The sequence below is a fragment of the Ptychodera flava genome, chromosome 11 (genome assembly GCF_041260155.1).
Source record: "Ptychodera flava strain L36383 chromosome 11, AS_Pfla_20210202, whole genome shotgun sequence".
Classification (NCBI taxonomy): domain Eukaryota; kingdom Metazoa; phylum Hemichordata; class Enteropneusta; family Ptychoderidae; genus Ptychodera; species Ptychodera flava.
The window spans coordinates 983,178-998,092 of NC_091938.1; the positions used below are offsets into that span (position 1 = coordinate 983,178).

General features: G+C 37.1%; 2 protein-coding genes across 2 annotated transcripts; one reads left to right on the top strand and one right to left on the bottom strand.

The window, feature by feature from the left end:
* Positions 1 to 461: 461 nt before the first annotated feature.
* LOC139143227 (kelch-like protein 9) lies at positions 462 to 6,898 on the bottom strand. The gene is made up of 2 exons (XM_070713377.1): positions 6,480 to 6,898; positions 462 to 5,055 (listed from the first exon to the last, which is right to left on the bottom strand). Exon 2 carries the CDS (start codon positions 5,033 to 5,035, stop codon positions 3,233 to 3,235), a length of 1,803 nt encoding a protein of 600 aa, XP_070569478.1. The 5' UTR covers positions 5,036 to 5,055; positions 6,480 to 6,898; the 3' UTR covers positions 462 to 3,232.
* A 25-nt stretch (positions 6,899 to 6,923) lies between these two features.
* On the top strand, positions 6,924 to 14,508 carry LOC139143228 (kelch-like protein 13). The gene is made up of 2 exons (XM_070713378.1): positions 6,924 to 7,046; positions 8,512 to 14,508. The coding sequence occupies exon 2, from the start codon at positions 8,547 to 8,549 to the stop codon at positions 10,320 to 10,322; it is 1,776 nt and encodes a 591-aa protein (XP_070569479.1). The 5' UTR covers positions 6,924 to 7,046; positions 8,512 to 8,546; the 3' UTR covers positions 10,323 to 14,508.
* The last annotated feature ends 407 nt before the right edge of the window (positions 14,509 to 14,915 follow it).

Here is a 14,915-nt window from a genome sequence, read left to right on the forward strand (position 1 = left end):
AAATAGCTTTTCAAAAAGAAACCAAAATGAGCTTATGTTAATGCACTTGTGTTTTTTGTCTACGTTTGTTTTTAATTGCCTTGCTGGCTGGTAGGTTTTTCCAAAATCCAAGGAAGGCAAACAAAGAATTTTCTTCAAATGGCCTTAACTCTAAAAACATGATAAAATACTAGTAGATACTATTTAGCTTGCCAACACAGCATCTATTATGTAGAATGCAATGTTATTGTTTACATTTCACCAGAATTCACATCAACAATAACAATGTAGTTTACCGACTGAGTTGCCAAACTCAACATTGTGTATCTCAACATGCTTTAAGAGTAGAAAAGATTGTAGTTGTTGGTACAAACAAAATAGGACCAAAAATCATCAGAAGTTACATAAGCATTGCCATGTATCTCACATAAACCCACTTAGAGATCTGTACCATTGACATCACCAATTGAAAAGTCTACACATTTAGAAAAAAATGTTTGCGTTCTTTATTGTGCTGAGGATATGTAATACAAGATCAATGAATTCATGAATCACTGAAAATTCTTGGCACCATGATAGAATAATTTGGAAAATAACATGCAAGTTAAGAATTCTCATCCATATTTCTACAATAATTTCTCACTTCATCTAAAGAAAACAAAAAACTGGACAAGGATTTCACAGAGAAAATATTCACAATGTAAACTTTACTCATACATACATGTATCACTACCATATATAAAATGAGGTTCATTATCGCTGCTGTAGCAGTATCCCATGAAAACTAATCTGTAGGTTTCAAAACGAAAGAGAACTGAGGTATGATGGTATGAGTTGTCTGTGGTCATGAAGTTGCTAGTTCAACTACACAAACGTTTGTAGGCCAGTCTGCACACAATATGCATGATATGAACATGTCTGGCCTTTATTGTACAGTAACAGTGTATTTATGTATTAGATGTATTCCCTGGAGATGGTCATCGTGTTTGGACAAGTTGTAATTCAAAAGTTTCTTTGGAGAAAAGGTATGTGTACTACTATTTATCATAATACTGTAACTGGTATAAGACATTTTACTGTGCACAAGAACAATTTTCAGAGCTAAAAATCCTATTTTTTCAGCCCCATTGGCAAGATTTTCTCTCAAACTGTCACACAACTTCACCGTGTGAGAGACAAGTAAAAATTGCTGGGCATTCCACCTTGTTTATTGAAGCATGTGATGCAGTTAAAATTGAGTGATTTTATGAGGGGCTGTACCCTAAAATGGCAGCCACAGTGATGAATTGACTGACACCATTCTCAATGGCAGCCACAATAATGAAGTGACTGACACCTCTCTTAACAATGACTCCGTTGTCATATTCTTGGCACATTACCAGTTCAACTTCAGCAATCAGCTTTCTGAATACATAACTGCAAAGACCAGCTGTGTCAGGTTACATTGGAATTTATTGTACAACATCTCCAACATATGGAATTCAAAACAACTACCACTTCATAAAATGTAAATTGTTGATTTCTGTAGAGGAAATCACATCTACAGATTGTGTAAAGCTTATTTACCGTGATTCTAGAAATACATTATGAATATATAGATATGTCTTTGAAACAAAATAAATTTCAGCAGAGCTAAACTTTTCCTCAAATGTCTTAGAAAAATAAATCAAGAACCGATATTTTATAATAGCGCAGATGAAAAAAATTACTGTTTCCCTACATGTAAATTAGACATTACATTCCTTGATGAAAATATAGATCTTCAATGTACAGAATTAGCTCATTTGCAAATCTAAGTGCCCACTATTTGTTCATTTATTGTGACTTCTTTTTAAAGATCATTAGAATTATGATATTACATTTACCATCAAAACAAAACCATTTTGCATGCACTAGAGTCTATGGAACAACTCTTCTGTTACTTTTAGTTTCAAGACTCCCCACTCCACCATCCTGACACACCCCCCAAAAAACCCCCAAACAAAACAAAACAAAACAAACAAAAGAAAAGAAAGAAAACACTTTTCACTGTTTACCATTTAAAGGAACCCTTTTGAAGATTCCTAGAAGTTGTATCAATCTCTGTACTAACTTTCAACATGCTGTAAGATTCAAGTCTCCAATGGAGCCCTTTGGCATGGCTCTTCCATTCTCAGACATCAGCGGCAAGTGTTACCTCCCACTGCATATCAGGTGATATGATGTGATCATATCCTTGCTAATGCCACACTAACAAGTGCTTTGTAAGACTTTCATAGTAAGCTTAGAATACTTGTTTGTATACATTTGATTTTTTATCAACACTTAAACATACAACACAGCATCCTTATTCAGAATAAATGTTGCTGTCATTTTTGTAAAGTCTCAGGAAATGATTTGCCAAAGATCATGGCAAACATTCAGTTTAAAAATAAACTGATCATAATTAAAACAGTCACTACAGAATTTCTGAAGACTTGCCTTGTTACATTGTCCAAACTTTGTGAGTGTCTCTTGATTTTGCGAACTGCACTGTCAGCATTATCTAATAGGAGTATTGTCTATTAAGTGCAGCATAAATATGCTAATCATTGCACTACTCAACTATGGCCGAGACAAGATAATGGAAATATTAGAAATACTGGCCTTACAATCATTGTAAAATATTTGAAAGTCTGGTCATGGAGTATGTAACATCATATAATCAGTGAATGCTATCAGAATTATCTATTGACGTTAAATGTGAGCACCATTCTATATTGAATTAAATACGTTCACTCATTATTCCCTGTATTAATAGTCCACAAAGCCAGTACTGATAATAGCTTTGTGCTAAATATGGGGGCTACATTTTGAAATCAAAAGGCTATGTTTGAGACAGAAAGCACTTTAATTATATATCATTGATTTAAACATAGACCCTAGAGAAAGGGTCTATGATTCAAAGAGATGTACTGATTTACTCACAAAACTTACTGTTGACATTATTTTTCAACTATCATCTTGGACAGAGAGAAACTATTTCACGAGAGTTCTGTCCAGACTCCATTGCATACTTTGTTCAAATGAACCTTTGACTGAAAAGTTTGTGAAAAGGGTCTTTTCTAAATCTTGTAAGACTTCTCTGCATATTGGCAGATATTGAAATATCTATTGTTTATTGTTATTGGCATGCTTCCTATCAGACATGCATCAATGGCCTTTCCTATTGGTAGGTTTAGTCACATGACCAATGACTGATTGACAGTTACTTATTTAGGAAGTCAGCGGTCAACTAGACTGTGGTCTGCATACTGCAAGGTTTCATATCGATGTCAGAGTTTGGAATTGTGTTAGGTAGAGTCAACATACTGCATGTATGTCCACTGATCGGAGTCAGCAAATTGCCAGCAACATGCCACTCCATGCATGGATCAAACTCGATGATTTCTGATGTTTCCCTTTGCTTCAATGAAGAAAAACCACCGAGGATGCAGATCTTCTCATTAACGACGATGGGAGAAATCACACTCCTGGAAAACGGCATCTGTGTTACGATTTGCCAATAGTTTGAGTATGGATCATAGCATTCAATTGCAGTCACATCAGATCGTGTGGTTGAGGATGCTTGATTCACTCCCCCAATGACATAGATCCGATCACAAACAACACACATGCCATGTAGATAGCGAGCAACTTTCATTGGAGATTTCTGATGTATGTTTCCTGAGAGTGGATTGTACGTCATCATGTTATTGGATGGTTTTCCGCTGGTATACACATCACCACCAGAGAGATAAATTTCATCATGATAGACCACGGCAGCATGACAGCTCATTTGTGACATCAGTGGAGTTGCTGGCTCCCATGAGTTGGTGTCAGGGGTGTAAACTTCCACTGACCCTGTCCGTTGACTTTTGCTGTTGGACACTGATATTATGCCACCAATGGCATACAGCTTTCCCTCAAACACACACAGGCTGAAGTTGATTCTGCCGGTGCTCATTGGGGCTAGCTCCATCCAATGATTGAAACGTGGGTCGTATCGATGCAATTTGGAAAGAATCTTATTCTTGGATGTGGACCTTAAATTGTAGCCACCGACACAGTAGAGAAATCCATCCATAACAGCTGCACAGTGTACATGCATGCATGTGTTCATTTCCTTCAATTCCACAGCTTCTTTTCCACCTTCTATTTTATAAGCCATCACTTGACTGGTAGGGTATTCTGACATGCCACCAACCACACAGATTGCTTGTTCAGTTCCTCTGACTTGAGTACGGCTACTTTGTTTCTTGTTCTGTAGGAATGGGTATCTGTGGTAGTCTTCAGCTTCCTCTACCAAGCGAGAACATTTTGTGATATCTCTCATAAAGTCAACAGTTTTCACTTTTGTTTCTAAGTCACTGGGTGTTATGAGTGGAAGGCGAATTTTCCTCATGAGTTGCCCTGCAAAACTTAATCTCACTTCTCTGTCAAAGTCAATCCACTCTCGTGCTATTTCAAATAAATCAATTTCCTTGCATGCTTTGAGGTCATTTCTCTTCAGAAACTGCATCACTTGCTCAGCAGACAGCTCATAGAAGTCAACTTGTCTTGCTGCCACACGGAAATTCTCCAAGATACAATCAAATGCCATGGCTTCAACATCATTGAAGTAGAACAGCTGAGCAAGTTGGTAAATCCTAATGCTATCTTCAGCAGATATTTTAGAAACCATGAACTCTTTACAAAGCCTGACGGCCTCATTAACTTGCAAGTGTACCGCTGCGGAAAGGACTGTCTCCAAATTTGCCATTGAGAGAAAGAGTTTCCCAGAATAGATGAATTCTAAAATTGAACTCAGGCCCTGAGACGGTACTCCTTGTAAGTGTACTTCCATTTCCAGACTTTCTTTCATTCCCACTGAAAACATTGCCCGGAAGTAGTCACTTGAAGCAGCAAGGAGTGGACGATGAGCTTGATAAGACTGATAATCTTCTGATAAGAGCATGACATCATGGAAGAGATCTTCATCATGCAGCTGCTGAAATGCTTGTATGATAGTGTCACCATAATTTGGTGCTGTACAACAGACTGCTGTATGTTTTGCCATCTTTGTAATTCAAATGATACCTGTTATGATACAGAAACAAATACAAATATGTATATTATGCACCTACATATAACAGCTGTGATATTATTACTTATCAATCACTTTCTCTCTAATATACCTAACATACTCCAAGCTTGGTGTATTGAGTCAGTGTTGCAGACTGCCACAAAAGTAAAAATAGAAACATCAAGATTTTGAGTGTTTCCTCAAAAGCATGGGGAACACAGCTATATGGGCAATATTTTTGATTTTCAATCATACAACTGCTCTTAGTGATACCAGTATACGGAACTCTGACTCAAATGATCAACCCCTGGAAACTTGGGACTTTAGTAATCCATTGATATAATTTAATCACTTGCTTTGCCATTTGCTAATTGTGAAAAATCTATTTCTGTAATCCCTCGCTCTCCCCCCCCTCTCTCTCTCTCTCTCATATTGCAATTCATATCATTGTTATATGTTTCCTGTTTCACTCACATGTTGCTTTTAACAAGCTTAGTTTTTTTCTCCACAGAACAAACTGTGGCACCCGAATTTTCAAAGTGCCACAGCCTTCAAGTAATATATTGTGCTTTGAAGAATGGTTAGTCTACTTGCTTCGGCAGGTTTGATTGGCAGTACCATGGAGGTAGTACCTCTACTACCTCCATGCGTACTGATGGCCAGGTGAATGAGTCCATTGTATCATGGGCAAGATAAACAAACGGACATTTGTGACAGTTCCCACTTTGACCTACTGATTGTGGCATGTATGTTGCCATACATCACACATTGAACAGGATGTGCTTTCTTTTCTCAGAATTTCTCAATTTCTATGTTCAACTGTGCGCCTTGACGTCTATAAATCAATCCCTTTCCATCCTGTTTTGATTCATAGATCCATTGTATAAAGATAGTAACTGAACTTCATTTCAATCAAAAATGGTTGCTTGCACTGATTTTTTCTTTGTCATCTCAACTCATCCTTGAGCAACATTAATTAATGATGATGTATGAGTATATATGTATGTATATCTCACAGACTTTGTATGGATGCATGTATTTATGTATGCGTGTGTATGAATGTCCCTATGTGCGTACCACTGAGCATGGAGTCTCTACTATCTCCATGCACTGAGGTAGCTCACTTAGAACTGCCCTACCTCCGTGGTACGTACAAACTTAATAAATATATGAACATGGAGCAGAAACCGTATGTGCAGAATCATGAAAAATTTAAATGCATGATAAGTTTGCGAAGCAAGTGCATATACCATTATGGCATACTTCGGTTGCGCAGACTGTTCCCGCCGTGCATTACTGGCTGGTGTGATACTGGGCCTTGTCCGATCGCACGGTCATTTTTTCGGGTCACTTTTGCATCGAGTGAATGTCTTTGAGTTTGATTCGATGCTCTTCGGAAACCGAGCGAAACCATCGGAAATGTGTTGGTTTTTCTTACCTAGGATGATGAAGAGCTGGTCATTAGAGATGCTTGGGGCCAGCTGCAGTCAACTCTTTCTTGTGTATGAGCCTATGTCGTTATGTTTTCCTCGGAAGTGTCGGGCGATCATCCGTACACAATATCTTTGTATCCGGGAAGCAGAATCAATGTGGCAGGTCAAACTGCAAACAGCAGCAGGTCAAATAAGTATGCTTAGCTCAAGCCTTAATTTTCTCTTTCTGTCAAATTCTGATAACTTTTCTAGTATTAACGAACCCAGCTGCCCAGACGTCGGTCTCTCATTAAGTTCCCACAGCGATGACAGTTGTGACGATCTTAACTTCCCCGTTACTAAATAAGTTTGCAACTTGCAATCTCCCTGACTGCAACTAACATGCTAGCACTGGAGCGGATCGGAAGTATGGCACAACAACAACAGTCCGTAAATTATTAAGTGAGCTAGGGGATCCTAAATTTGACGTAACTTCCTGTCCTCCGTGAAGCTTTGGAACGGATTCTAAGAGTTGAAGTAAAACAGTTTGACGGCAACATATTTACTACAAACAAAACCACTCGAATATCAATGTAAGTATTACATGCTCATAGATGTTTGAAACATGAATATTTTAGACGTAACGTGACAGGGAGATGTAAAAGCAGCGGACTGGAAACCCCCACCATCATTCTTTTGCAATTTGTAGGGATATCCATTTTAGGTGTCGATGTTGTTGTTTTCCAGAAGATCAATTCAACGAGCAAAGGTTCTCTCTTCTACTATTCATGGTTATCGTAAAGAAACCCATTTCGACATTCTCTTCATACTAAATCCGTCGGCGCTCACGCTGCTATTTCATGGCGGCGCGACGTAGAAGTACTGGTGCGTGTGAAACGTTCACGATTTTCTTGAAATTCGTTCCTCATTCCGTCATTTTTAACAGCACGTTGTACAGGAGTACAGTGATGACTGTACAGTGATCAAAGATCAGGTGACTTCCTCAAGCTTTCTGTTCCTGTTTTGCATAACTTAGTCGTTGTTTGTTGTTATGAATAAGACGAAAACATGAATAAAGGTGTGGTTTATCTTCTTTTTGTAATTTTTATTTTGAATGTAGTGTTACTGCGACTTTACCAGCAGTAAGACTCTGCTCACAACATTGTATTTCCTCAGTGTGACGCAAAGATTGCTAGAGCTTCATTCAGAGCTACTGTCAGAGCATGGACGTCCAACTTGTGGCACGTCCGTGGTCAGAAGCAGTCACTCATTTGCCAAAGTGTCATTCATGAACTGAACGTTCTAGATTCAGGAACTAAAATGTCTGTCAGCATGAGTGATTTCATAGCGACGTAATCACCGATTGTTGTATGCAGATACAGAATGAGGCTTGGTTGGATTTTCACACTTCCAAACTTTCGTTTAGGGGAGGGGGGAGTGGGGTTGAGGACAAACGTACTTAGTTTCGTTTACCCGGTACATGTTTTAATTATCCACGGCCCCTAAGTAAATATTGTTTACAGTTTACTGCCCATATCATGTGAAATCTGTATATCCATTAATTAAGTTCCAATCTGGGCAAATTTGTTGCAGTACCTGATTAGCGCTGCGCAGAAACCTATAAGTGCATTCTTAAAGCCCGGTGCGGACTTAATCCAAAAATCTATCAACATATTTGTATAACGATTGCAATTTCAAAGGAGAACAAAAGTCAGAAACACCTCATAATCTTCTTAACACAACAGTTAATCTTGATCCCGGGCCATTTCGACCCGGGGTTTAAGTTGCTGCTTTGGAATATAATGCATCTACAATGCATGTAATAACAATATATATCAACCAGTCAATTTAGTTCACTACTAATATGATTCTCAATCTTGCAGGAACACTGTGTCTCATGATGTCATTGCACAGGCATCTGGCCAGTATACAATTTCAGTTTTAGTCTATCCATAAGACGATACTTTTCACACATGTAGTGTGATTGAATCATCAGTGTTTTCATATTTGCATATTAAATGTTTTCTTCTGAGACTGTTTCCTCCTTTTTGTTATCAGTCTTTCTGTGCAGATCCAACGCAAGACAAAGCAAAATGGCCTCTTTGCAGGCTGATATATCTTCAGAGAAGTACGACACGAAGAAAATAATTGCCCCAAATTACAGTAATAATATTCTCAGTGGTTTGAACAAACTGCATTGTGAATTACTCCTGCATGATGTAACCCTGATAGCAGAGGGCAAACAGTTTGAATCCCATCGGTGTGTGTTGGCAGCTTGCAGTGACTACTTCAAAGCAATGTTCACTGGTGGAATGAAGGAGTCGGTGGAAAGAGAGGTTGAACTGAAAGGAATCACAGCAAAAGGTTTGCAGGACGTCCTTCAGTTTGTCTACGAAGGAGAAATTGAACTAAGTATGGGTAATATACAAGACATTCTATCTACAACTACCCATCTACAAGTCACTCCATGTATTAATGTTTGTTCTCGATTCCTGGAAAATGAGGTGGAAATTGACAACTGTCTGTTGATCTACCAAATGGCACAGACATTTCATCTGCTAAGTGTGCAGAATGTTACATACAATTTCCTAATGGAAAATTTCAAGGAAGTTTCCAAACTTGAAGAATTTTTGCAGTTGCCGTTCAGTGATCTTCAGGGATTTCTCAGCAGCAATGATATCTGTGGATGTACAGAATTAGATTTGTTTGAGATTGCAGCGGAGTGGATCAGACATGGTGGAGAAGACAGACTACAGTATGCAACACAACTGATGGAAAATATAAGGTTTCCTTTGATGAAACCTTTTGATCTGGCTCACCGAGTTCGCACCATTGATTTCATGACTGAGGATGCAAACTGTATGAAGTTGCTCCTGGAAGCTTTCACATACCAGTCTATGCCATTCCATCAACACTTGCAGCAGAATACCAGAACACAACTACGAACTTCAGAGGAGACGCTCGTCACTCTTGGAGGGTACAAAGGCAAGCCTTCAGAAAAGATGATGGCTTATTGTGGGCAAGGAAAGCATGTTGAACTGACATCAATGCAAATGGGTGTGTATTATCATAATGTCACCGTCATGGATGGATACCTGTACTGTGTGGGTGGTCAAAATGTTAAAGATACAGCTGGCAAAGAGGCTGTGAGTGCTGCATTCCGTTATGATCCACGCTTCAATGAGTGGATGAAGATTGCATCTCTGCAGGAACCCCGCTGTAGATTCCACTTGAGTGCACTTGATGGCAAATTGTATGCTGTGGGTGGAAAAAATGCCAGGGGTCAGGTCAACACTGTTGAGTGCTACACACCATGTGAAAATCGATGGGTCTGCGTGGCCCCGCTAGATGAACCACGTAACGCGCATGCCGGGTCAACCTTTGGACATGAACTGTTCGTTTCTGGTGGATGGAGTAACGGAAGATACACTGACTGTTTACAGTGCTACAGTCCAGCAACTAACACGTGGGAAACCAAGAGCAGTATGCACACACGACGTGGATGGCACGGTATGTGCACGGTCATTAACATGCTGTATGTCATGGGTGGAAACCATCTGAACAACAATGGTGATCGTGTTGATGTTATGACTGTGGAAGGATATAATCCTTTAACTGATCAGTGGGCAGTGCTGTGTTCACTGATGACACCTCACAGTGAAACCATACTGTCGGTTGTGAATAACAAAATATACATAGCAGGTGGTTACTCATGGAATGCACAGGGTAAAACTGACAGGATTGAACGATATGATCCACAGACTAATAAGTGGGAAATAGTTGGCCAACTACAACAGAAAATGAATGGCTTAGCCTGTTGTAGCTTGAAACTACCAAAAGCAATCACTGAAATTCCTGAACAGCAATAAAAATAATCTAAACTGCAATTTCAAGAAATATCCTTGTTTTATCAAGTCAGGTTTTCCAGAAAGGTCTGTTTTCTGCACGTGATATCCCTATGATGATCAGAAATTGAAATTGAAAAACAACATTCAATCTTAAGTATAATTTAATGATAGTAACATCGGTGTGCAGAGCATTAATAGGCCTGGAACAGATGAAATGAAAAATCAAGTGGAAATAGTGAAGGATAGTTTGAACTGAAAGTTTATCAATAGATTTAATTTCAACTTAGTTTGACTCAATAGCTCACAACTGTATCTCTTGGGGGAAAGAGAGTTAAGATCAAGACAGTGCCACTGCAATCCTCAACCATTTTATAGTGATGTGATATACAGGCAATGTGCAATCATATATGTGGCCATGCAAGGGAAGACCGTGTGTATTGATACTGATAATATCACTCAATCAGAAACATACATATTTTCAGGTGTGATTAGGTACAGTGTTGTTAGATAAATCTTTGCTTTAGATAAGATCTGGCACTCAATCATTTCCATAACTAAAGCCATCACTTAGTTGCCATACAACAGTGCATATGAAATTTTCAATGAAATAAAATTTTTCAAACAAATGAAAAAAGTACATTACTGTAGATGTTTAGGGTTATCAACAAAAGAGTCAGTTGCAATGTCTAAATGTTGACCAACAGAAATTTCTTTAGGTGTTTTTCAATAATTGCCAAATTTATGAGATACAGAAATTTTCCGTGATGTAATGGTCTTGTGATGAGGTCAGAGATAGGTAATGTGTGACATAGCTGTGCAGGTGTAGTGACAGTCGTTAAGTGGTTGATGTATTGAAATGTGCTAAGCTGTTTGCAAATTCTACCTACTTGATATTCATGTCATGTCTATCTATGGGAGTCCAGGGATTTCCGTAGGGAACACTGGAAATGGAAAGGAACTCCCAGGAATACAAATTGTATGGAAGCAAGAAATATTCACAGATTCAGTGCTGCCTCAATAGTGGTGGTTTTGAAAGTCAGTAACTTTATTGTGACATTTCACCCAAAGGAGAAAATATGAAATCCGATAGAGCAACATGTGGTGTTCTTTGGTTCACATTACTTGTTAATGTATAGGTGTACATCAAATATTTATAGACTTACAGAAATTGATGATATCTGTGAGATTCTTGAGTAGTTTTAATAGTGTGTATGCCATATCAGTTTAGTATGCATAAAATGTACATAGAGTAAATTAATATGGAATGGTGTCAATGATCGTGAGATATTCATTAAATTATACATAATATTAATATTAAATAATTTATTGGCAATGAGAGATGTTATACGTGATGATCTCATCTGTATCAAAGCCATGTTATGTAGAGCCCAAGAAAATAAGAATCATTGATAAATTTTATATGTAAACTCATTTGATACTACAACAGAGGCTTTGCTGGAAAATCCTTGACTACAAAGAAAATAAGTGAATTCACAATGAAATAGCTAAGGTGTAACAATCACAGAAAATTCTCAATCTGAACCCGTACCACAGTGTTATCGTCTTTTCCTCTATGTCACTGTGTATCTACAGATGTCAAATGCCCGTAATTAAATTCACATTGTTATCTTCTTGTCCTCTATGCAACTCTGTGTGTCTATAGATGTGAAATGCCCATAATTAGATTCTTCTTAGCCATTAACCAAACCATTGTCGTCCAATACCAACATTTTGAATTGTAAAGGGACATACACTGCTACTCTTACTAAAAATCAATTTGTAATGTAGGACAATCTAACCACTAGGGAGTGTTTAATTCTCCAGAATGCCCTAGTTTAGTGATAATACTGTCTAATACTGTGATATCACCTCCTAAATGGCTCCAATGATTATATTCTAAATAGTCTCAAACTCAAGTATACCATGTAGATAATTATATTCTGATTAGATCAAGATAATTAATGTGAATTATTTCAAAAAATAGAATGTGAAGACAACTAATATAATAACCAAACTTTAACAGCTGTTCCAAGTATCTTAGAAAAGTGTAGTTTCTTGGCCATATACAGAATAGTGGTGTTTTTGTCCTTGAATAATTATCTTGAACCAATGAAGTTATATTTCAAATAATTGATCATCACATCTTGCTGATTAATACATTCCATCCTTAAAAAATAATGTCATAATGAACCTTTACAATCAAATTTTTTATTTTCTACAGAAAGTTAAAACCAAGCTTCTTTTCACCTCTTTGACGACAAAGAGAATTGAAAAGTGTAAGATATTTATTTATCTTTATTATTTTATATTTTTTTTGTTTATTCCAAACATCATACCACCAGTGGAAACCCATAATGAAATAATCCTTATTGCTGGCTAAAGACAGATACAATGATAATTAAAGTGTCAACTGAAAAGGCACAGCACCAAGATCATTCTTGGTTTTTGAATTTTCCATCATTACCCAGATCCTACCTCTGTGTTTAAAGGGAGGGAGTCATAGGAATTGAGTTCAAAGGTTGTATGGGACCCATAGACCAATGTAAACACTGATCAGTATGTTGGTGATTGATGAAAGTTAAAATATGTTTTTCGTAATATACCTTGTAAAATTTAAATGTGGCAGCATAAATACATTGTTTGTAAGCAAGAAATTCACATGGGCTCAGCTCCGACAACCCCTGCACACTGAAGCCGCAAATCCCATCATGTCTCTTGTACTTTGCCATTTGTAATTGGAGATTTCAAAACACTGGCATTTGAATTTTATTTGCTCAAAGAAATCTGAGATCTCTTTTTCCAAATTAATTTTTTTTTGGCTGAGTGTCATATGTTTGATTTGTATCAACATGCTTTTTGATATTGTAGGTAGATTATGCAGGGCATTATTATAAGACATAGATGTAATGGTAGCTTGAAACCAGGTCTGCCCATATAGAACATACAATGAAATCACAGATAATCAATGTATAATGTATGACAAAGTCAGCCATTTTTCATGAATTTTGTTTAATGCAAGATACAATTTATATTGTTTGACATGTTGAAAGATACTGAATGAATGGGTGACCATACGTGTATTAGGCCCAGGTTTTAGACATGATACATGAAACCATCGCAAAAATGGATTAATGGTCATGACCATTAATTCATTTTTGCGATGGTTTCATGTATTATGTTTGAAAAATGGCCAACTTTGTCCCTTTAACCCTTTGAGCGCCATAATCAATTTTTGTTGCCTATATAAAATGTTTCCAGTCAATTTTTTCAGATTTTGCTAAAAATTTGATAAAAAACTGTAGCCAATGAAATATGATTTTATTTGGTCCAAAATTATCATGTATATATAAAATGTTTCCAGTCTATTTTTTCAGAGTTTTGCTAAAAATTTGATAAAAAACTGTAGCCAATGAAATATGATTTTATTTGGTCCAAAATTATCAAACAAATTACAGAAAAATTCATGAAAATTGGTAAAATATCGCCCAAAAATTTTGGGGAGAAAAAGTACAACACTCAATCAATCCTGGTCCACTCACTAACTCAGATAAAAATGCATTTGTGTTCAGTTTATCACTGGCATAAAGTGTTAGCAGTTTTTGGACACTTATGAACCATTACATATGCTACACTTGCATGTCAACACTCATATTGATAGTTTAGAATTGTCTTCTATCCTACAGCCAGCATTGATACCAGCAGGAAGTGTCAGTTGGTTGGCTGTAGTGAGTGTTTGATCCTACAGCCAGCATTGATACAATCAGGAAGTGCTGTTTGGTTGACTGTAGTGAATACATGTAGCAACACTTCCCATTTTCATTTAGTTTGCTTGATTTGATATAGCATGATTGATGTGACAGACAGCAGTGCTGCAGTGTATCAAAGGATTTCCACTCTAATGCTGATGTAGAAACTACACCCTTAAGTCATGTGAAAACCTATTAATCTAGGCAAATAGCAGCCTTATGAATGTGAATATTGATGCTATGTAGTAATCCAGGGAAGCATTCAAACATCTTGGCCAGGCATCAACCTTATTGACGTAAGAATTAACCCTTTGAGTGCCAAAGTCGATTTTTTTTGCATTTATAAATATAATATAGACAATTTTTTTTCAATTTTAGACAATTTTTGTTCAGGTTTTCCTTAAAGTTTGATCAAAAACTGTAGCCAATAAAATGTTATGTCCATTTGATCCAAAATTATCAAAAAAATTACAGAAAAAATTCATAAAAATTGGAAAACTGATACACAAAAATTTTGGTGGGAAAATTACAGCACTCGAAGGGTTAATATCTTAGTTGGTACTAGCTGATCTCTCCATTAAGACATGATAGAAAGAACAAAATCACAAACCGGCTGATGTAACACATTAATTGCAGTTCATAGAGTTCAATCTCTTTGTTCAAATCAGCCACAGATCAGCCAAGTGTGAATTGCTTCATTTCAAGGGAGTAATGACGATGGATTGCAACCGATTTTATTACGTGACTACTGACAGCTAGAACACTATTCAACTATGATTATATACCGGGTATTTACCACAATGCAGGACTCAAAATCAAAGTCAAGTTTGTTCAACATTTCACACTGAACAGTAAAGAAAATGCTGTA